Source organism: Lutra lutra, chromosome 17, assembly GCF_902655055.1.
Source record: "Lutra lutra chromosome 17, mLutLut1.2, whole genome shotgun sequence".
NCBI classification, from domain to species: Eukaryota; Metazoa; Chordata; class Mammalia; order Carnivora; family Mustelidae; genus Lutra; species Lutra lutra.
The window spans coordinates 50,063,126-50,084,415 of NC_062294.1; the positions used below are offsets into that span (position 1 = coordinate 50,063,126).

A 21,290-nucleotide genomic window follows, 5' to 3' on the forward strand; every position below is an offset into this window, starting at 1 on the left:
ACATAGATCGTCGTGAGGGCACCTGCTGCTAAGGGCCAATCCAATGGCCCTCCTCTTTGAATCTTTTCTTAACTTATGGCTCTTTAATGTAAAGACCCTGCTTCACTAGGTTCTTAAGGTCTGTGAGCCTTCCCGACTGCACTGGGAAGCCCGCGGTGAATTGTCAACTTCCAGCATGATCCTTGGCACAAGGTAGGCCCTCATTAGATATGCACTGAAGAGGGAAGGGGGCAAGAGGGCCAGAAAGGAGACTGACCAAATCTCTCTTTCCTCCTAAGAACTGGCAGTTGGGGAGACCCCGCCTCCTCATTAGGATCCCCGAGCCCTGGTCGGCAGGAGCGGTGGGGTGGGGGCGGGGCTAGGCGGGGGCGTGGCCGGCTGAAAAGGCGGGGAGCTGGCTGAGGGCTGATTGGTCGGCACTTTGGCGCGCTCCAGCAAAGGCTTTGTCAGGAGGCGCGAGGCCAAGCTCGTGCTGAGCTAGAAGCCAGGGCCCTTCTCCAGGCGCGCTTGCGCACGGCCACTTGCACCCTGCCGTTTCCCCTCTCCAGTCTCGCGCCCAGCACACCTTGGCGGGAACTGGTGGGGGCGTGGCCTGGCCTCAGGAGCTCACTTTTGCTCCCCTCCACAGGCCACCCGCAAGGAGCCTCATTCCAAGGGGATTCGCGCCCACCCCACGGCCGGGTGGGGAACGCAGTGGCCGGGGCCGGCCTGGGGCTCGCGCGCGCGGCCAGCCTCCCGGGACAGGCGCGAGACACTGTCTGATCAGGCTCCTGAGTGTGGAGCTGGCGTGAAACCAGAAGGGGGGCCTCACGCCATTTTGCACGTCCTGAGGCGGGTGCTGGAGGCCGTCCGGGAACGGGGCAGGGGACAGCTCGCCAGAGGGGAGCCTGGGGTCCGCTCAGGAGCAGCACTCTGTGGTCGCGGTCTCCCTCCGGGAGTTTCAGGGGGACAGGAAGGCAGGCATGCCGGGGTGCTCGGAGCGAGGCAGGCCGGGGGCAGCTGAGCTGGAGTTTGGATTTGAGGCTGGGCCTAGGTTTTGGGATCCAGGCTCAAGTTTGAGACAGGGAAGGCTCTGTCTGAATAGTGTTGGGGTTTTGGGGGTCACAAGCTGTGGGGTCTCTGGCTTTGTATCTAGATACAACTAGTATTGGAATCTGAAGGTGTTGGGGTTTGTGACTGGAAGTTTTCCTGTTGGAATCTGAAGATCCTGATTTTAGGATCTGGAACTCTTAGTTTTGAATTCTGAAGTATCATTTGGGGGCCTGGGGTCTGATTTGGGAGGTTTGAAGCCTCAGTATAGACTCAGCGTCCACAATCTCAGTATAGAGTATGAGGTACGAGAGTTAGGGTCTGGAGTCACAATTTGGGACTTTGAGGATTAAATTTTAGGGCCTGGAGTCCCCACGTTGAGTTTGGGCCTTCAATTTTGGGACTCACATGTGAGATCTCAACTGTAGGGTTGGGGGGGGTCACAATCGGATGGTCTGAAGTGACCATCCGACCATCTAGAGTTCTTTGCTTTTGGATCTGAGGTCAATTTGGGAGACTGTCGTTTGCTTTGGGGGGGGCTTGGGTTTCTTTAGGGTTTGGGTTCTCTGTTAAAGTTTGTGGTCTATGGTCTTAATGGGATTGGGAGTGGGTTGCCTTTGGAGTTCAGAAGTGGACAGTTTGGGGGTCTAGAGTATCTCAGTATTAGAGTTGAGGGTTTTTAGGTTTGGGAGGACATCCTCACTGTGGGAGTTTAAAGTCGTAGTTTCGGTGTCCTAACATCGCAGTTTAGAGATCTCAAACCAGTTTTCACTGATGGTCTGACATCTCACTATTAAGACCCAAACTCTGAAGTTAAAGTTTGGGAATTTGCTGCTTTTAGTTTTAGGTGCAGATCACAACTTGGCCCAGATTTACAACTTGGTATTCATGGACTTCAGTTTAGAGTTTGGGGGTTTGAATTTGGTCTCTGGGCCCATATTTGTGGGGGGTGGTGGGGGACTCCAGGGATCTCTGAGTGCTCAAAGGAACAACATAGGGAAAATGAAGGCTACCACCATGTGGCCCATTCCTCCTGGAATCTCAGAGGTCACAGTAATAATTCTTTCTTTTTCCCTCTTTGCAGATGTGGGGTTCCAGCAGACACTTGTATTCCCTTGGATGGCCCAGAGCCAGTTCCCTGGGTTCCAGTGACAGGTAAGGGCTCATCCCTGCCTATCTCCATTCCGGCTTTGGCCACTCTGGTGGCATAATAACAATAACGTTTACTGAGCACTTACTGTTTGTCAGATTCTTTGCTAAGCCCTTTTGTTTGTACAATAGCGTTTAATCTTTACACCTCCACAAGGAAGTAGGTGCGAATATTACCGCCATTTTCAAGATGAGAGAATTCTGAAGTGGTTGCCAAAGATCACCTCAGAGGCCTTGCAGGCTGTGACATTTGGAGCTTTGTCAATGCCCTGCCTTCCTTTCTTCTATTTGTGTATTCGTTCATCCATCAAGCAACCACCAAGTGTCAGGAATCTCCTACGAGGGGATGTTCATAGGAGACTGAAGGTCCTATCAGATTCCCCGCCCTCACCCCCAGCCTGGATAAAGAAAAGGGAGCCAAAGTTCATCTTATCCTCACTATCTTCCCGAATGATTTACTGTCCATCCAGCTCTTTATTCATTTTTTAAAAAAAGATTTTATTTATTTATTTGATACAGAGAGAGACAGTGAGAGAGGGAACACAAGCAGGGGGAGTGGGAGAGGGAGAAGCAGACCTACCCCCGAGCAGGGAGCCCGACACAGGGCTCGATCCCAGGACCCCGGGATCATGACCTGAGCCAAAGGCAGATGCTTAACAACTGAGCCACCCAGGCACCCCTATTCATTCATTTATTAACTCCAAAATTAAGCATCTGCTTTGTTCAGATTCTCTACCTAGGTACTGTGCTCAGAAGGAACACCATGAATAAAATGAAGAATGCCCATCCCACTGCCCATTCCTCCTGGAATCCCAGAGGTCACCAACAGTGTTGGGGAGGGTCTTCCCCCCCTTTCTAGATGTGTGTGTGGAGGGGTTGTATCGTATTGATAAAAACTCTTAGTTGCAATGAACAGAAACCTAGCTAAAACCAGCTTAGGCATAAAAGGAGATTCATTGGGTCCTTTAATCCAAAAATTCAGAGGCATCAGGGTTGGCTGGTTCCAGGTGAGGATTAAATGATGTTGCCAGGAACCTGCCTCTCTGGGCTCTGCTGTTGCCCTACATTGGCTTCCTCCTCAAGCAGGCTCTCCCTTTGTGAGGGCAAGATGGCTCCCAGCAGCTCCAAAGCAACATCCTGCTAGCCTGACAGGCACAGCAGAGGGCCTTTTTCTGGGAGCATTGATTCTGATTGGCCAAACCTGGGTTATGACCCCAATCCTGAACCAATCACTGTGACTCTTCTTAGCTGGACCTTAGTTCTGTGCTGCTAGTGGAAGGGGAGGTTGGGGTCGACCTCTCTGAACCTCATGGAAGGAGAGTCGGGGAGGGGTGGCCCCAAAGGAAAGTATTACCAGGCAAGGGGGATGACATGTCTGTCAACCAAAAGCGACAGCTTTATCAACCATAGTTAGCTAATATAATACTTCGACCCCATTCTTCAACATCCCTTATCCCTAAAAAATTCTGACAAACGACTGTCCACTTTGTCTTTAACATTTTTTAAGTACTCTCAGTGTGCCAGGTCTTTCCAGACAAGACCTTTCCAGACAAGATCAAACTTTCTGGCCACTTCTATTCTATCAATGGGTTAAAAACAGCCTCAAAGAAATGAAAACATGTGTCCAGAGTCACGCAGCAAATGGCAGAGCTGGGTTTCTGACCCAGGTCTGCCTTATTCAAAAGCTGGAGCTTAAGACCAACCATGAGGCTGCCTGTTGGGATAGCCCCCTGCTTTGTCCCACTTTGGGGCAGCTCTTACTCTTAAATCTCTGCACATGTCAAAGCAAATTAGGGCCTGGGCCTTGCTTTTCCTATATCTAATACGAGAAATTTGGACAGGCTCTTCTAGCTCCTGTAAAATAAAAGAACTAGGGAGAGTTTAGGCTGACTGGCTCAGAGAAGAGGAAACTCGGGAATTAGAATCATTTGCCATTTCAAAGGCTGAGACCATCAGAACACAAGAGCATTCATAAAATCAACAATTTTTTGTTGAACACTTACTAAGTGCTGATCATTATTCTAGGAGCTAAGGATAGAGCCAGGGCCACATATGACTTGCTTAGGCCCCAGGCAATTTTTCCTTCTTGGGCCCCTTCCTCCATTTTTTTTTTAAGCTTTGTTTGTTTGTTTGTTTGTTTGTTTAAAGATTTTATTTATTTATTTGAAAGAAAGAGAGCACAAGCAGGGAGGAAGGGCAGAGGCAGAGGGAGAAGCAGGCTCCCAGCCAAGCAGGGAGACCAACACAGGGCTCAGTCCCAGGACCCTGGGATCATGACCCGAGCTGAAGGCAGAGGCCTTAATCCACTGAGCCACTCAGCCGCCCCCATTAAAAACATACTTAAAATTATAGTTTACAACAACATTGACGTAGCTTTTAAGAGAAATTAAAACATTTTTAGGGCACCTGGCCGACTCAGGCAGTGGAGCACATGACTCTTGATCTCTGGGTTGTGAGTTCGAGCCCCACATTGGGTGTAGAGCTGACTTAAAACTAAAATCTTAAAAAAGAAAATGAAATTAAGACATTTTCAGGAGCCCTTAAAAGAGGCACCAGACATGGGCACTGTGCTTACTGCACGTAATGGATAAGTCAGTCTGGGATATAACCATTAATCAAATAGACAAAAATCTCTGCTGGTGTTGATAATAAAGAAAGAAGATTTCAGATTCTGATAAATGATAGGAGGATGTGACCAAGAATATGCTTAGCTAGATCAGTTGGTCAGGAAAGTCCTCGCTAAGGAGGTTACATTTAAGCTCCGTGCTGAATGGCAATGGAAAAACCAGCCATACAACAATCAGGGCAAAAGAACATTCCAGGTGGAAGGAATAGGAAAGGCCCTAAGGCAGAAAGAAACTTGGCAGTTTAGAGAAACAGAAAAAGGACATGTGTGGCTGGAGCTGGCCTGTTCCCTGAAGACCCAGAGGGCAGAGCTGGGGTTAGTGGGTGAAAATTACAGAAAAGAACTTGTCCCAAACTAAAACCATCCAGCAAGAAAAAGGGCAGTCTTGGGAGGAAGTGCCCAGCTCCCAGAGGCCCCGGGAGCACATCCCAAGTCCCACCTATTCAGGACTACTGCCCAGGAGATGTCAAGATTTTGTGATGTCTCGTCGTCACTGTTTTCCTCCCACCAAATTTTTTCCCCTTCTGTGTTTGGACACAGAAGGCTCTCAGTGCTTTGCAAAACCCAGAGTAAACACCCAGTGACTACAGATGATACAAAATTCTTTTCCTCAGCCATGGTCAGGTCACACCGTGAGCTTAAATAGGACCAGACACTTTTTTCTTCCTTGCTTTCTGCGTTGTTTCTCGCTGGGGGTTCCAGGAGTCCTTCTAGAACAAAAGGGAAGCGGTATGCAAAAAGTAAATATCAGGGCTAGACAGGACGTTAGAGGTCAGCCTACCCCAGTTTTCCTCCAAAGATGGAACCCCAACATCCTTGTCCCTCGAAGTTATAGTTTCTACCAAGAGGTAACTGGAGACAAGAGATTTTTTTTTTTTAATTCCTTCATCCAGCTGACAAATATATTCATGGTATTTTCGAGAGGTTGCACGAATGGTATCCTCCTCTACATAAAGCCCTTTAATGGCTTCCTGCTGGTCTTCAGATAAAGGGGAAAAACTCTTCTGTACTACAAGCCTTTGAGATCTTGCCTCATCTGGCCCCTATCTTTTTCAGCCTTGTCTCACGCCATAAGACTCCTTGCCTTCTGTGCACCAGACAGGGCAGCTTTAGTTCCTTTGAGTTCTCATGCTTCCTCGTGCCACAGGGCCTTTGCACATGTCCCCTCTATCGGAAATGTGCTTGTTCCATCTTCACCTATGTGTTTCCACTCATCCTTCAGAACCAGTTCCGGCCAGGTTTACTTCCTCAGGGAAAACGTTGTAGATTAGATCAAAGCCACCTGTTTCTAGCAGCCTTCTTTGTCTCCATCAGGACCAGCTCTTTGGGCGTGCAAATTCCTGCAGTTACACAGCCCTGTGTTTAGAAGAGCCCGATGCTTGGTTTAATGCCCCGCTCTCATCCCCTTGAAATCCTTAATTTTTAAAAAGGGGGCCCCACATTTTCATTTGCAAGGCTTCCCTCCCCAGCAAATTATATAGCCCATTCTGGTCCTAAATGGAATTTTATGTTTGTTTGTGTGACAATCTGATTAATGACTTTACCCCTGACGGTCCTTTGAGCTCTAGAAGGCGCTGTATTTTGATTTTTATACTTTTATCCCTATCACCTAACACTATTCCCAGCCCATCGTAGATGCTCAATAAGTAATAGCTGAATGAGGGGCGCCTGGGTGGCTCAGTTGTTAAAGCATCTGCCTTTGGCTCAGGTCATTATCCCAGGGTCCTGGGATTGAGCCCTACATTGGGCTCTCTGCTTGGCAGGAGGCCTGTTTCTCTCTCTCCCGCTCCCCCTGCTTGTGTTCCCTTTCTCATTGTGCCTCTCTCTCTCTCTCTGTCAAATAAATAAATAAATAATTTAAAAAGTAGGGGTTTCTGGGTGGCTTAGTCATTAGGCATCTGCCTTCGGCTCAGGACATGATCCTAGGGTCCTGGGTTCGAGACCCTTGTCAGGCTCCCTGCTCAGCGGGAAGCTCGCTTCTCCCTCTCCCACTGCCCCTGCTTGTGTTCCCTCTCTTGTTGTCTCTCTCTCTCTCTCAAATAGAATCTTTAAAAAATAAAATCAAATAAATAAATAAATAAATAAATAAAATAAGAAATTGGTGAATGAGTGAATGAGAATGATTCTTTGAGGACTTCAGGGTTTGGTTAGGGAGATAAGTGCATCTCCCACCCTGCTCCCCCATCTCCTCCAGGGCAGTGACAGTAGTTTCCCTCTCCTTCTCTGGTGTCCAGTGTAGGGTCAGCTTGTGTTTGAGTAGGAACTAAACACCTGTCTGTAATCACGGGAGTGTTTGGGGGCATGGCCAGGCTGCGGGTGAAAACGTGTTTTAGCTGATCAGAGCAGGGAAGGAAGGCAAAGGAGGTCACCAGAGGCTTCCTGGGGCAGGTGGCAATTGTACTGAGCCCTGAAGGGAGGCGAGACAAGGAATGGTAGAGAGGGGGTGTCCAGGCATTCCCAAAGGAGTCGTGTGAGTCGTGACAAATGGTGCAGAATCTGGGAGAGAGACTCCAATGTCTTTGTGTCCCCATCTGCCGAGAGAGAGGTGGAGGTTTATGCGTGTGCAAGAGTATATTATGCATTAGAAATGCAGGGATTCGACCCTGGAAGTTATGTGTCCGCCCAGCAGTCAGCTTCTGTTGTGCCCTCATTTATTTATTTACGAAATAAGCACTGAGTTCCCATGGTGTGCCAGACCCTGTCTGGATGCTAGAGACACAGTACCCGCCTGTCCCGTCCGCCCCCCAGCTCTCAGCTTGGAGCAGAGCTCAGAGAAATGCATGAGCAAGGGGCTGAGGGCCCTTAGCCGAGGTGCCTCCCCTGTCCCGTAAGGGCTGAGACCAGAATGGTCAGCCGGGCCAGGGCCTGAGGACCATTATAAGCCGGGTTAAGGTTTTCAACTTGGTCCTTAATAATGGGATGACGTCGAGAGGTTTGAAGCACTTACTAGACAACTAGAGTATCAGGCTCTGTGCTGGCGATCGCACACACACTGGTGTGTTCAGTCCTATGTTAAACCTCTGAGCCTCAATGAATATCCTCAGTCCCATTGCCCAGATGAGAAAACTGTGGCCAGATCCGTGTTGCAGAAAGCTCACCCTGACACTTGTAGACAGGATGGACTGGAGGAGGATGGGGGGAGGCTGGGAAGGCAAGGAGAACGTCTACACGTGGACTGGGGCAGGGTCTAGGGCTGGAGAGAAGGGACTGGAAGGGGAATGAGAAAGATCTGATGGGAACGTACAATGCCCAGGATTCTGTCTGGGGGGCGTGGGGTGGGGAGCCTCTCAGAGTTGGGGAACACAGAGATGGGTGGTTTGGGGGTCAGGTGCCAACATCCTAACCAACACCAGCTCTTGGCCCCAAACAGGAGGCAGAGGAAGAATCACACCAGCAAACTCCATGAGTTGGCATTGCTGTTGCCTGTGGCCCTGAAGACGGGCACCAAGAAACTCACCAAGGTATGGGGTTGCAGGGAGAGGAGGCAGATGTGGGAGGCAGATCTGAAAACCTCAGTAACCTTCCCTTGTCCTGGGGCCCCCACACAGACCCTTGCAGTGACAACACCGAGATGGGCATGGTCCTGCCTTGCGTGGGCCTTTCTGTGATCCCATCACAAGAAGCCTGGGGGATCCTTTCTTGCAAAGGGGCAGGGGTAATTGGATGGGGGGAAATGGGCAAGGAGCCAGGTAAAGGTCATCACTTTGGTGAATCAAACAGCCCTTGGTTCAAGCCCATCAGCCCCGAAACGGCAGGACTCTGGGCAGGGCTCTCGGCCTCTCGGCCTCTCAGACATCCCATTTCTCAGCTGTAATCCGAGAAAAAATAACATCTGCTACCCAGAGATATTGAGAGGCTCAAACGACACACTAGCCATGATGGTCCTCGAGGAAATGTCACTTCCCTCCCTGAGTCCCTTGTCCTGTGTCCTGGGGCATCTCCTCGAGGTAGCAAGAGCTAAATCTGCTCTTCGCGTCCCCAGGGGACACGTGCTGAGCTGCCGCCTCGCACCCGCCAGTGGCAACAACTTATTAAGGGACTCAGAGATCCTGAAGGTGCTGTTTTCTTGCTGTAGTTCCTCTCATTCCCTCACGTATCCACTCATTCATCAGCCAGTTCTGGAAAGATGGCTGGATGGCAGAAACTGTTCTGGTTACAACGAGGGGAGGCAAAGGAACCTGAGCTCCACATCCCCTGGGAACTCGGAATGTGGTCAGGACAATAAAGATTCGAACACAGGAATGACTGACCCCCAGCTAGAACGTGCTACTTGCCTTCCAAGAGGCTCAGAAGAGTGGGTGTTGGGGTAAGATCCAGACCTTTGGGTGCAGATCCTAACCCTACCTCCTTGGGGCCTCCCACCTTCCATCGATCACCAGGTCACGTTAATTCTCCAAGCACCTCGTGGCCGTCGACGCTGTGTCCTACCTTCCTGTGGCCTCTCTAGCAAAGGGCCACAAACCCAGTTGCTTGAAACAACACGAATTTATTCGCACACGGTGTGGAGGGCCTCGGTCCAAAATCGGCCACAGGCTCCTTCTCGGAGGCTCCCAGGGAGAATCTGTCTCCTTTCCCTTTGCCAACTTCTAGAAGCCGACTGTGTTCTTCGGCTCACGGCCCCTTCAAGGCCAGCAGTGGCGCACCTTCCAGGCTCTCTCCATCCTCACCTTGCCTTCCCTGCCTTCGATCCTCCTACCTCCCGTTTGTAAGGACCCCTGGGACCCCAGTGGGCCACTCCAGTCACACCTGCTGAGTCCCCTTTGACATATTTGGCAACATGTTCGCAGGCCCCCTCTGTCCTCAAACATCCATATGTAGTGTGCATAGATACTGAGATCCACTCCTGGGAGGTGGAGGGGTGGAGACGACTGGGAGACAGTCCCAGCCCCGAAGGAGTGACAGTAGATTCCAGTGACAGGTGACATTTCATGCATGACCGCATGACGACATCTCGTGGAATTCTCTCCAGGCCTCAGGCTGCTTTAGTGACCATTGATCCTCTGAAGTCTTAAGGACCCTCTTCCACCCCCTTCATCCTTCCTTGGGTTCAGTCTAGGTCTCCTGCTCCACGGACAACGTGTGTCCCTGCCAGTCCCCAGGCTCCCCCTCAACACACCTGCCTGGAGGGCATCACCACAACTTGTCACAGGGCTGGGTGATGTGCTCCGTCTGATGCTCCATGAATGAACTGAGCTATTAAGTATTGCCTTTCCTGTGTTTGAGATTTGGGGTGCGGCTTAGGTCTGGGGCGTCCTTCCTCGCAGTCCTGACTCACGAAGTGCCTCCTGGCCCGTGTGGTCCTGTGGCTTCTCTATCTGACCATTCTCTACTGCGAGGAGAGGGGTCCTGCTGCCCAGAAGGACACGGCTGGTTCGGATCCGTCCCACTCCAAAGGCCCACATCCTCAGCCACTTGGTCACTGAGCACTCAACAGGTGTTTGTCGAATGAATGAATGAGTGAGCGAATGAATGAATCGCCTCAGCTCAGACAGTCGTGGGACCTGTCGATCTTGCCTTCAGAAGGTCTCTGGGATCTGAACCTCTGGCATAGCCCCCAAGCTAACCTTCCCAAACCTTTGGTCTTGGACTCTGAGATGATGCCCGATGGCCTTCTGCATAAAACATTTACGCTCCTACTAATCACATTTCAAATCACTTGACAGTTTACGAACACTCAGTGCCGTGAGTGCCGATCGCAGGCCAAGCCTGGGGTTAGAGATAAAAGATTTGCTCTTGTGAACACACCATCCAGTTCTCCAAGTTAGAAAAGGGCCTCATTTAGTCCTTTGAGAACCTTGAAAGCACTCTCGTTCGATTATCGACAAAGTATTTATTAGGAAACTAGCGTACCAGGACCTGTGCTGGGCGATTTCACACACGCTCCTTTATTCCGTCCTAAAGATAATCCGGTGAGCCTCACTGAATGACCTCACTCCCATTGCCCAGATGAGAAAACTGAGGCTCAAAGAGATAAAACAGCCTGCTCCCGATACACAGCCAGGAAGTGGCGGGTTGGATCCAGGTCCTTCCAAAGTCTCCTGCTTCTGTCACATTCCTTAGTTAGATTATAGCTCCCTTCCATGGATCAGGTCACATCGTTTCAGCGACCGTTGGGACTCGAGTTTATGGAAGTTTCACACAAGCCCCTTTGTGGGACCATGTTTCCTGACCTAGGGTTCGGAAGATTACTGCTAACCGTTTTATTGATGTTCTAGGGATCTAGTTCAATCCAAGAAATACTGGTGCTCTTCCTTACCTCTTCACCAGGCTAATTCCTGTCATTCTTTTTTTTTTTTTTTTAAGATTTTAGTTATTTATTTGACAGAGATCACAAGTAGGCAGAGAGGCGGGTGGAGAGAGAGGAGAAAGCAGGCTGCCGGCTGAGCAGAGAGCCCGATGTGGGGCTTGATCCCAGGACCCTGGGATCATGATCTGAGCCAAAGGCAGAGGCTTCAACCCACTGAGCCACCCAGGCGCCCCTAATTCCTGTCATTCTTCAGGTCTCTGCTTAAATGCTGGAGGCCTGGGGGCCCCTGGGTGGCGCAGTCGGTTAAGCGTCCAACTCTTGGTTTCAGCTCAGGTCTGATCTCAGGGTCGTGAGATCGAGCCGCAGGTTGGGCTCCAGGCTCAGCGGAGGGTCTGCTTGGATTCTCTCTTTCTCCCTCTGCCCCTTCCCCATCTCTAAAATAAATAAATCTTTAAACACAATAAATGCTGGGCACCTTGGTGACTCAGTCGGTTAAGCAGCTGCCTTTGGCTCAGCGCATGATCCTAGGGTTCTGGAATCGAGCCCACATCAGGCTTCCTGCTCAGCAAGGAGTCTGCTTGTCTCTCTCTCTCTCTGCTGGTCCCCGCATTGTGCTCTTTCTCTCCCTCAAATAAATAAAATCTTTAAAAAAAAAAAATGCTGGAGGTCTTTCCAGACACTCAAGTCCAATTTCAGAAACTCTTGTTACGTTCTTATTCATAATGTTGGCCGCACCGTTGATAATTCTATATGACTTATGAGTTTATTAAGGGCCGCTGTCCTCACTAGATTAAAAATTCCATGAAGGTAAACAAAGGTATGTCTGGTTCACCCCTATGTCCCTGGCCCTCAGTGGGTAGAAGTCTCATTTAGCTTTGTGTCTGCGATACAGACCTGGTACTTGGTGGCCTGCTGGGCAGAAGGCATTGTGCTCCATGCTACGGAGATGATTCTTCAGTGATCAGGGGCTAAGCTACCTCTTGATTCTAGGAGAGCGAGATACAGAAATCACTTAGCCACAGGCTCTACTCTCAAACTAGTTCAAGGTCAATGAGAGAGAATAACTCATGAACAGGTCATTAGGCCAGGACATTGCAAGGGTGCTGAGAGGGACATCTGACTCAGGGAGGTGGGAAAGCTTCTGGAAGGGGAGACCACTGGGCTAAGGCTCAGGGGAGGAGAAGCTAGTGTGGGAGTCTGAAGAGGGAAGAGGAGGGCTTTGCAGATAGAGAATACAGCCTGTGCAAAGGGCCAGGGGTGGGAATCCAGTGTGTGTTGAAAAACTAGGCCAGGAGGCAGGCAGACCTGAGTTCAGATCTCAGTTCTGCCACTTCCTCTCTAACCTTAGCAAGTCACGCTAGCACTCTAAGCCTCGGTTTCTTTAGCTGCAACAGACTTCTTCCTGAGCTGCAGCAAGGTCTAAACAGACTAGGAATCTCTCTGCCGCTGGAAGGATTATCAGGCTGAGGAACGGGCTCCTGCAGCCTTTCTGTCTCTGGTCCCCCACAGCCTCGCATGGTCTTGGGCCCCCATTCCTGTGCTTAGCCCTGTCTTTCTTTTGGGGGCAGAAGGAGATTCTGCTGCATGTCCTGCATTACATCCAGCACCTCCAGAGAAGCATTGATGTGGCCAAGACCTTGCTCAAATTCCACACCACCGATAGGGAAGGCGGACTCCGGGGTAAGTAAATTCAGTCACCATTCCCAGGGTCTGCTCTCCACCAAGGGAGAGCCATCAGACACCAAGTGACACCGATGAACCCCAGTCCTGGGGATCTCAGAGCCTGGCAGAGCGGACAGAGACAGAGAGAAGGGCCTGATGCTGTTAACTCCGAGCAGGGTGTCTGGGGCCTCGAGATGGGCCAGGGCGGATGGTAGCCCGAGGGAGCCCCGGCAGGCAGGAGGCGCCGTGAGCAGGAGTACGCCAGCATGGGAAGACGCGCGTGGAATGTCTAGGGCAGGCCGGCAGCCCATGTGCACGGAGGGACCACGTAACATCAGCTCGACGTGTGCAGGCTTGCGAACCAGATCCTGACGCAGATGCGTGTCTTAAGACCTTAACCTCCCCGTGCCTCAGTTTGCTCAACTGCACAATGAAGCCGATACTAGTACGCGTGACCCTGGAAGAACACAGGCTTGAGCTGCATGGGCCCAAGTTACACGCGGTGGTTCTTAGATAAATCCAGTACAGTCCTGTAAATGTCTTTTCTGTTCCTTATGCTTTCAACCCTTGCTTTTCTCTAGCTTACTTGACTGTAAGAATACAGTATATAACACGGGATATCCAAAATACAGGCTAATCGCCCGTTTGTGTTATTGGTAAGGATTCTCATCAACAGTAGCCTATTCATTGTTAAGTTTTTGGAGGGTCGGAATTAGATGTGGATTTTCCACAGCTCAGGGCTTGGCTAAGGAGGGAGATGAAGGTGAGAATTCCCGAAGGACTTTAAAAAGCCGGGGAAAGCTATGATCAGGTATTTTTTAAGAAAGAGATGCCTGGTGTCTAGTGAGCGGAATTGGTTATTAAGGGAGAAACGAGTCAGGGAGGTCAGTGAGGAGGCCTTTAGGAGGGATCTGGACCGGAGGCAGGCCGGTCTCGCATGGAGGGTGAGGCTCGGGACAGAAGTGGTACCTTTGGATGACATTGAGGATGGAGAACTGAGAGGCCTGATGGAGAGGCCCCTGGGTGAGCCAGGATGGACCGTGGAGCCCTTGCTGCCCTGAGGACAGTAGGAGGAGGAATTGGTTTGGGATGGGATGATGGTGGGGAAAGCATTTGGGAAAGCTTTGAGTCTGTCTTCCTTCTTGGCGGACCCCAGATGGCCCTGGGGGAACCTGAGTTTTCGCCAGGGAACCTCTGCCGCCTGGCAATGTGACCTCAGACCAGCCCAGGCTCCTCCGGGAGCTCAGTTGCCACATCTGTAAAGTCATCTTGGGGACTGTGTCTGCCCCCTTAGCCCTCTGCCCACGATTGGGAAGTGCGGGCATCTGACCTGACTTTTCCGCCCTATCCAGGGCTGGGTCGGAACTGGGGCTCAGGCCCTGCACGGCGGAGACACTCCACCCCCTCGAGTTCCCCGCATTCTCTCAAGTCCTGTCTTCAGGGAGCCTGTCGGAAACCCCGCAAGAAGAAACCCACTGGATTGTCAGGTATGAGCCAGGCGGAACAAGAAGCCAGGTCCTGTGGGAGCGAAGTTCCTTCTCCAGAGCCATTCTCACTCCAGGGCAGCCCAGGCAGCTACCCAGAGCCCCTGACCACGCTTTACAGTGAGACTTACTTTGTCCAAAGTCCCAGGCCTTGGTCCCTCTCTCCCTAGCCCTGAGGACTGGCATGGTTGCTCTCCTGCTCTGAGCCTCAGCGTCCGGGGCTGGACCACAGGCTGGTGTTCAGGATTGGGAGCCTGCGCGCATACCCCGCGGCAACGCTGAGCGGAGAGGCTCCCGGTCAGGGCTCCGTGAGAGGAGATGCTGTTACCATTTACTGTCATCAGTCCCGGGCCAGAGCATCAGGGAGCACGGGCTGGTGAAAGGACCCACGTGTGGACAGCAAGCATCTCCAGGCCAGCCTCCGCCCTGCTGCTAACTCGCCATGTGTCCCTTCGCTTCTGTAGGCCTCAGTTGCCCCATCTTTAAAATGGGAGTTGTACCTAATCAGTGCTTTCCAGTCCTGGCTGCGTACCTCCTGAATCATCCAGGGGACTGTGAAAAATGCCTATGCCTGAGCCTCACACCCAGAAAGTCACGTTCCAGGGGCCTGGGGTGCAACCTGGGCATCAGTATCTTTCCCAGAGCTCCCAAGATGACTCGAACGTGTGGGCAGGGGCAGGGAGCCTCGGCTGAGGTGATCTCTTGCTGAGGATCCAGGCTTACCAGGGAAGGGCTGGTGAGCGACCAGGCCCGGTGGGGCCCAGAGCAAAGAGGCCCTCCTCCCCAGCCATGTGCTGCCCCCTCTGACGCTCGTCTCTCTGCTCCCCCAGAACGCCAGAGCCGGGCCCAGAACCCACGCCGCTGTCTGGGCCTGGACAAGCTCAAGAAGTGGGTGGCCCTGTCTCCAGAGCAGCAAGGAAGGAACATGGGGGGGACTGCCACCCCTTCAAGACATGCCAGCTCCTGCTGTCACCCCAAAGTTGCATCATCGCTGCCTCAAGGTGACAGGAAGGGAGGACGGTCCCAGCTGACGCTGCTGGACATGGCTGAGAACAGCAGCCATTGTGACTGCTCAGGTCGCTGTCTTCCCTCGCCGTTAACTTGGTCCCTTCTCCACTCCTTGGCAGGCACCCGCAGCGTCCCCAGCCTGGGCCCAGTAGCTGGGGCCTCCGCCGTAGGCAAAAGGGACGCTGTCTTGGGCCTCCTTCCCATCGTCACCATCCTCCTTTTAGGTCCCGTTGTGGGTGGCAGGGTGCTGCAGCGTCATCGTGGCTCTGGTGCGAGGCTGTGGGTCACAGAACCGGGGGAAGACAGGCAATGGCTCCTGTGACTCCCATCCCTGGGCCACCTTGAAAAGGCGTGGTGATGCACCCAGTAGAGCACCGAGTGAGATGGGGGTAGCTGGCGGGCGAGGGAGGCCCTGAGCCATCCTGCCCCCATCTGTTCGTCTGGTCCCTGCTTCCCGGGCGTCTCGGGGCGAGGCCATGTGCCAGTACTGCTGCCACAGTCCAGTGAAGGAGCAGAGAGACCCAGGCTTCCCGCGGTCGCCCAGCAGGCCGTGGGGGCCCAGAGGAAGCACCCGCCCCACCTGGAAAGGGAGGGCTTTTCGGCTTTTCCGCTAGTTGTGTGACCTCGGGGGAGTTATTTGGTATCTCAGGGTCTCAGTTTGCTTAGCTGTAAAATAGGCGTAATCACGGTACCCTCTGGCCAAGGGCTACTGACTCGTATACAAACAGCCCCAAACCGTGCCAGCAGGGCGAGCTCCCCGTACTTGTTTGCTCTCGTCAGCTTCCTCGACAGTATTCAGGATTTGAGCTCCCTGATAGCTTCTGAGAGGGATGTGGGGTTCCAGAAACCGATGGGGTCATTCAGAGCACCCCATAGTCTCATGCAGAGGCCCCGCAGCCCAAGGTCTTTCAAGGATGTGAGAGAGAGAGGCCGTGGCAGACCGGGGCTCCTCTCCATCCGGGTATCAGGATTCATTCCAGCCACAGGAGTAAGCATCCTGACTTGCCCTCCCTTCCCCCCAGGGTGCTGTTGCCGAGCCAGTGCCCAGGGTGATGGGCTCTACCAAGCCTTCAAGGCCCAGCAAGGGGCTGAGCGGATCCACTTTCTCAACAGGACCCAGCCCTGTCCCAGGTAAGGGAACCCCAAAGGCTCTGAGTGGGGGAGGCTGGGGGGGTCCAGTCTGGCATGACTGAGGGGTGGGTGGTGAGAAATGAGGTCAATGGACATCGGCGCCGGTGTCTGCGGAGAGGGTACCACAGGACCAGCAGAGCCTAGCTTTGGGGCTGCTGGCCCAGGGCTGTGGTCCCCCTACTGGCCTCCCTGCCTCCGGTGTCACCCCTCCAGCCTGTCCTCCCTAGCTGCCAGAGTGTCTTTTCTAGCCCCGGACCTCGGTCACGTCAGTTCATGGCTTTTAGGCCTCCCTTCATGCCCGTGGGATGGAGCCCCCGTACCTCAGTCAGCACCCGAGAGCTTCTCTGGCCCCGACTCATCTTGACAGCCCCCTCCCCTGCCCCAACCCCACCTGACCTGAAACACCATCACAGCTTCGCCGCTCCTCGGGAGCCATGGCCTTGTGCCCTCCGGAATTTTCCCCCTGATCCCTCTTCCTGGCAAGCCTGTCTCCCTCGTCCCCCAAGAAGACCTCCACCCTTCAGGCTGAGCTCAGTGTGGTCCTCCTGGAACACGGCCCGTCACAGCCCTGCAACCCCTAGCCTGTGCCTCTCCTCCCCAGCCCGAACCCCCTTGAGGGCAGGCGTCTCAGCTGAGCTTTCCACCGCCCCCCCAGCACCCCCCTCCCAGCAGCCAGCACAGAGCAACCCCAGCAGGCCACACCAAGACACGCTGGGGGTAACGGCTGGGCCTGGGGCCATAGAGCAGTTCCTGGCCCAGGGCTCCCGGTCTGCCTCTCGAATGCCATCTCTCGCAGGCAGAAGCTGGTGTTCTACGATTCCAGTGAGGATCTGGACAAGGAGTCCCCAGATGCTGACCCTTGGCTTCCTGCCTGGACCCCGGAGGGCAGCCCCCCTGGTGACTGAAATTCCTTGTCTCCTCCTTGTAGGCTGGTGTGGGGCCTTTCCTGCTCACTTCCCTCTGAGCAGCCCTGTGGTGGGAGGAAAGAAGGACAGGGACTCGAGGTGTGCCTAGCACAGGGCTGTGTGAGCGGCTGGCCGTCGCCGCCGCAGACGGTGCTGGCCAACCATCACTCCTTCTGTGGAGCCCAGACGCTGCCTCAGAATCTTTCTTAACACAGAGCTCCAGGGAGCTACAGTCAGTATGTCAGATGTAGCAGAGCAGACACTGATTTTTCTGTCTTCATTCGTCCTTGACGTGACGCCAGGCATCACGTCTCTTCTTTTCCTTTACAAAGCCCTCAAAATGAGTGGTCCACAGAGTCACCCTTCCGCCGCATCTAACACCATCTCAATGCCACCACTGCGCTGCTGGGAGAGACAGTCATTCTTTTTTCTTTTAATTTTGTTTATTATTTGACAGAGAGAGATCACAGTAATATTGAGGTAGACAGAGAGAGAGGGAAGCCGTCTCCCTGCTGAGCAGAGAACCCGATGCGGGGCTCGATCCCAGGACCCTGAGATCATGACCCGAGCCAAAGGCAGCAGCTTAACCCACTGAGCCACCCAGGTGCCCGAGACAGTCATTTCTGACACGTCCTCAAGCCTGATGCTTCCTTTCCAGGGAGCCCGCTGGCCTTAGGGCTTCCCCAGATCACAACTGCAACCGTGTCAGGCCACCCGAGTGCAATCCTAGGACTCAGCCCCTCCCTCTTCAGCTCCCCAGGAAAGCTGCCTCCAGAGCAGATCCTGGGGGATGGCACGGAGTTCCTGACCCAAGGTGAGCTCCTGGGGCCGGACCCGATGCTTGGTCTATTCAGGAACATATGAATGATACCCCCAAGTGTGCCGCCCTGGCTCAGCCGTCCTGGTGCCCTGGGGTGGGCGGAGGCAGCCCCAGGCCAGCACCGTGAGGGGGAGGCTCCTGGAGCACATGTCAGGGACCCACCCCCTCTGCTCAGCATGGAGGTGACCCAGGGGCGCTGGCTCATGAGCCAAATTTGGTCCTGGGACAGGAGATCCCAAAGCAGAGACCTGGAGAAGGGCACTGGGGCCACCTGGGCCAGCAGGAGGGAGGCCTTTCTGCTCCAGCCACTGCCCGCTCTCCCTCCCTGACAGCTCTCTTCGAGGACGTGTTCCTGGATGCCGAGTCTTTGCCTACTGAAGGCGTGCTTGAGGCACTCCAGGACGAGGTAGGCAGCCGGTCCGCCCTTCGTTCCACACACACTGCTTTCCTGCTTCATGGACTCTCCCCTGTCCCTGCGAGCGGGCGGGCACGCCTTCCCCCCACCCCGACCCGCTCACTGTCCGTCTGCTCGTCCTTCCAGACACTCACTGAAAACAGCAGAATGAGCCCAGAAACGCTCAGTGGCAAAGAGCCTCCCTCCCGGGGCTCACCTGTCGCCGCTGCCCTCCCCCCGGGGGGCTCACCGCCCAGCGGACCAAGGGGCAGCCCCAGCTCGGGTCCCGACACGAATGGGCCTCCACCTCCACCAGCTCCTCCAACCAGGGCCTGAATCTGCGGCAGAAACAAAAATAGCCCCTCTCGGCAGAGCTCTGAGGAGGCGCTGGGCAGGGTGCTGGGTGCTTCTCCGCCCCATGAGGCATGTGGCGTGACCCCCGCACTCTAGGTGAACTTGGTGCTCAGAGAAGTTACCACTTGACGGGGACGTCACGGCTGCTGACCCGGTGATATTAAGAGCTACTGGCCCGGAACAGGGAGGAGGGCAGTGAGCCCTGAGCCCCAGCCACGCCCCCCCGTCCCCGCCGACCCATTGTGGGGGCCCTAGGGACACTTGCATGGACGTCCAGGGGCTGTTTGACGAGGTTGTCTTAAATTCGAGCTCTGGTGACCGGTGAGTGGGGACATGAAGGGACGCTGTGGTCTCCCCACACGTCTCTCGTCTTTCCCCTTCACCCACCAGGAGACGCCCCCAGCGCCCCCGAAGACCCCGCGGACTCCCACAGCCTTGCCAGTCCTCCGTGTCGCTGGACCACTGCTACCTGTCGCTGAGCGAGAACAGCAAGGCGCTGGTCAGGCTCCAGCTCCAGCTCCAGCTGGGAGGGCTCGGAGGCGGAGTCAGTGTGGAGGCGGCAGAAGGTGAGGGCGGGACAGCTGGTGGCCAGGTGGGTCCCCCGCCTCCTGCCCACGCTCACCTCCCCAACCCCCACGACCCCGACCAGGACGCTCAGGCCAACCCAAGGGCCCGCCGTCCTCCAGCGACGAGGACGGGGAACTAACACGTGGACTCCCACGCGGCGGGCCGCCAGCCTTGCCTGTGGCTGGGAGGAAGGTCAGGAAGGGCCCCTCGAAGCCCAAGGAAAACAAGAAAGCCCCCTGCCCGACCCAGACGAAGAAAAAGTGCGTCAACGGCTTTATCATGTTCTGCAGGATGAACCGGAAGCAGTATATCCGGTGGGTGAGGGTCCCTCTGGGCCCTGGGTGGGGCCCAACCTTCACTGTCACCGCCCGCCCCCCCCCGCCGCCCCCACCAAGAGCTTGGTCCCCCAGCATCTTACCTGGTCCCCTTGCATTGGTCAGCCCCGAGAATTATACGCAACAAAACCCACTCAGACTTAAGGAAAAAGGAAAGCGGCTCCGATAGCCTGAGAGGGGAGGACGTCGACGGCCTTCGGGGGGGCTGGGCCCAGGGGCTCAGACCATGGCGCCTGGCCATGGGCCCGTCTCTCTGCCCTGCTCTTCTGGGTTGGCTTTGTCCTCAAGCACGTGGGGTGGGGTTGGTGAAGGGTCACCCCCAGGGCTTGGGTCCAGCGACCCTGGGGGAGGAGAGCTCCTCGTCTCCCGCCAAAGTTCTTGGGGCTGACTTGATAGGTCGGGCAAGACCTGAAGAGTTGGTGTCCGGACTGGAAGACAGGGGTCCCCTCCGGGTCCCGAGATTCAGTGTCCCCTTCCCGACAACCCGTCCGTCCAGCTCCCTTCTTTGACACCCGGGCTCCAGAGGGTGTATCCTGAGGCCCTACAGGCCAAAATGGGTAGAAAAGATCCGAGTTCTCAGGCGGGGAAACCGAGGCCCTGAGAGGACAGGGGAGCCTCCTGTGGCCAGACGGGCAGCCTTTGCCCGAACGGACTGCCCTCTCCTCACCTCCTCCCTCCTGTCACAGAGCCTGTCCCGGGACCGCTTCCACGGCCGCCACCAAGGAGCTGGCCCAGCTGTGGCGGGTGATGACCCAGCAGGAGCGGAGACCATACTGGTGAGGAGCCCCTGCCTAGGGGGCGGGGGGGGGGTGGGCAGCGGGGCCCCCGGGCTCTGGTCACCTGCTCTGATTTTCATGGTATTGGAAACAGGTTGGAGTTTATTGTTGGGGTGGGAGACTTGGGTGTTGCCACTCTTATGAGATAGTTGGGGGTGACAGAGGTCGGGAGCTCGACCTGGGGAGCTTAGAAGGGCAAATAGCCCAATTCTAGGTTTAGACCCCCTTTGCCCTTCCTGCTACGGGAAGTTTCTCAGAGCAGGACACCGCCGGGTCTTATTTCCCTGTTACTCCCACTCCCCTCCCCGCCCCCCTTCTTCCTCCCCACACCTGCTCAGAGCTGCCACCTGCTCCTCTCTCATTGGCCCCTGAGACACACAGCCCACGTGCGCACTTCTTAACAGATCTCACAGGAGCGTGGGGCCCGGCCCCCCTGTACAGACGGGGGCCTCTGGGCTCTGGGGTGGTGGTGGGGGGAGACGGCCGCCCCGGGGGGCAGGGAAGGCGTGACCGCCAGTGGCCCCTTCTCCCCCAGCATCAAAGCCCGCAGGTTTAGCCTCCAGCACAACCGGATCGTGAAGCAGGATAGCTCCAGCAGCGAGGACGAGGACTGGGGGACCCCCAAGCCCTTCTACCAGCTGCTGGCGGAGAAGGCCCACCGTTCCCCAGACCTGGCCCCTCTGCTGCCCCCTCAGCACCACTGAGAGGGTAACCCTGCTGCACCCCTCCTCCCTCCTGGGCCTCACCCCTCCCAGAGCCGCGGGGTGGGAGGAGGGGAGCCTTGAGTGAAAGGCAGTTAAGGT

The 21,290-nt window shown here is 54.7% G+C and overlaps 1 protein-coding gene across 1 annotated transcript; it reads left to right on the plus strand.

The window, feature by feature from the left end:
* The first annotated feature begins 592 nt into the window (after positions 1-592).
* On the plus strand, positions 593-21,255 carry MEIOSIN (meiosis initiator). The gene is given in 19 exon segments (XM_047709363.1): positions 593-831; positions 2,114-2,184; positions 8,175-8,265; positions 12,620-12,731; positions 14,066-14,200; positions 15,028-15,273; positions 16,228-16,336; positions 17,133-17,233; positions 17,900-18,055; positions 18,394-18,471; positions 19,203-19,241; positions 19,244-19,305; positions 19,307-19,375; positions 19,459-19,474; positions 19,477-19,514; positions 19,517-19,546; positions 19,548-19,690; positions 20,398-20,487; positions 21,023-21,255. Coding segments are annotated over 18 exon segments (1,755 nt in total). The 5' UTR covers positions 593-831; the 3' UTR covers positions 21,192-21,255.
* Positions 21,256-21,290: the final 35 nt, after the last annotated feature.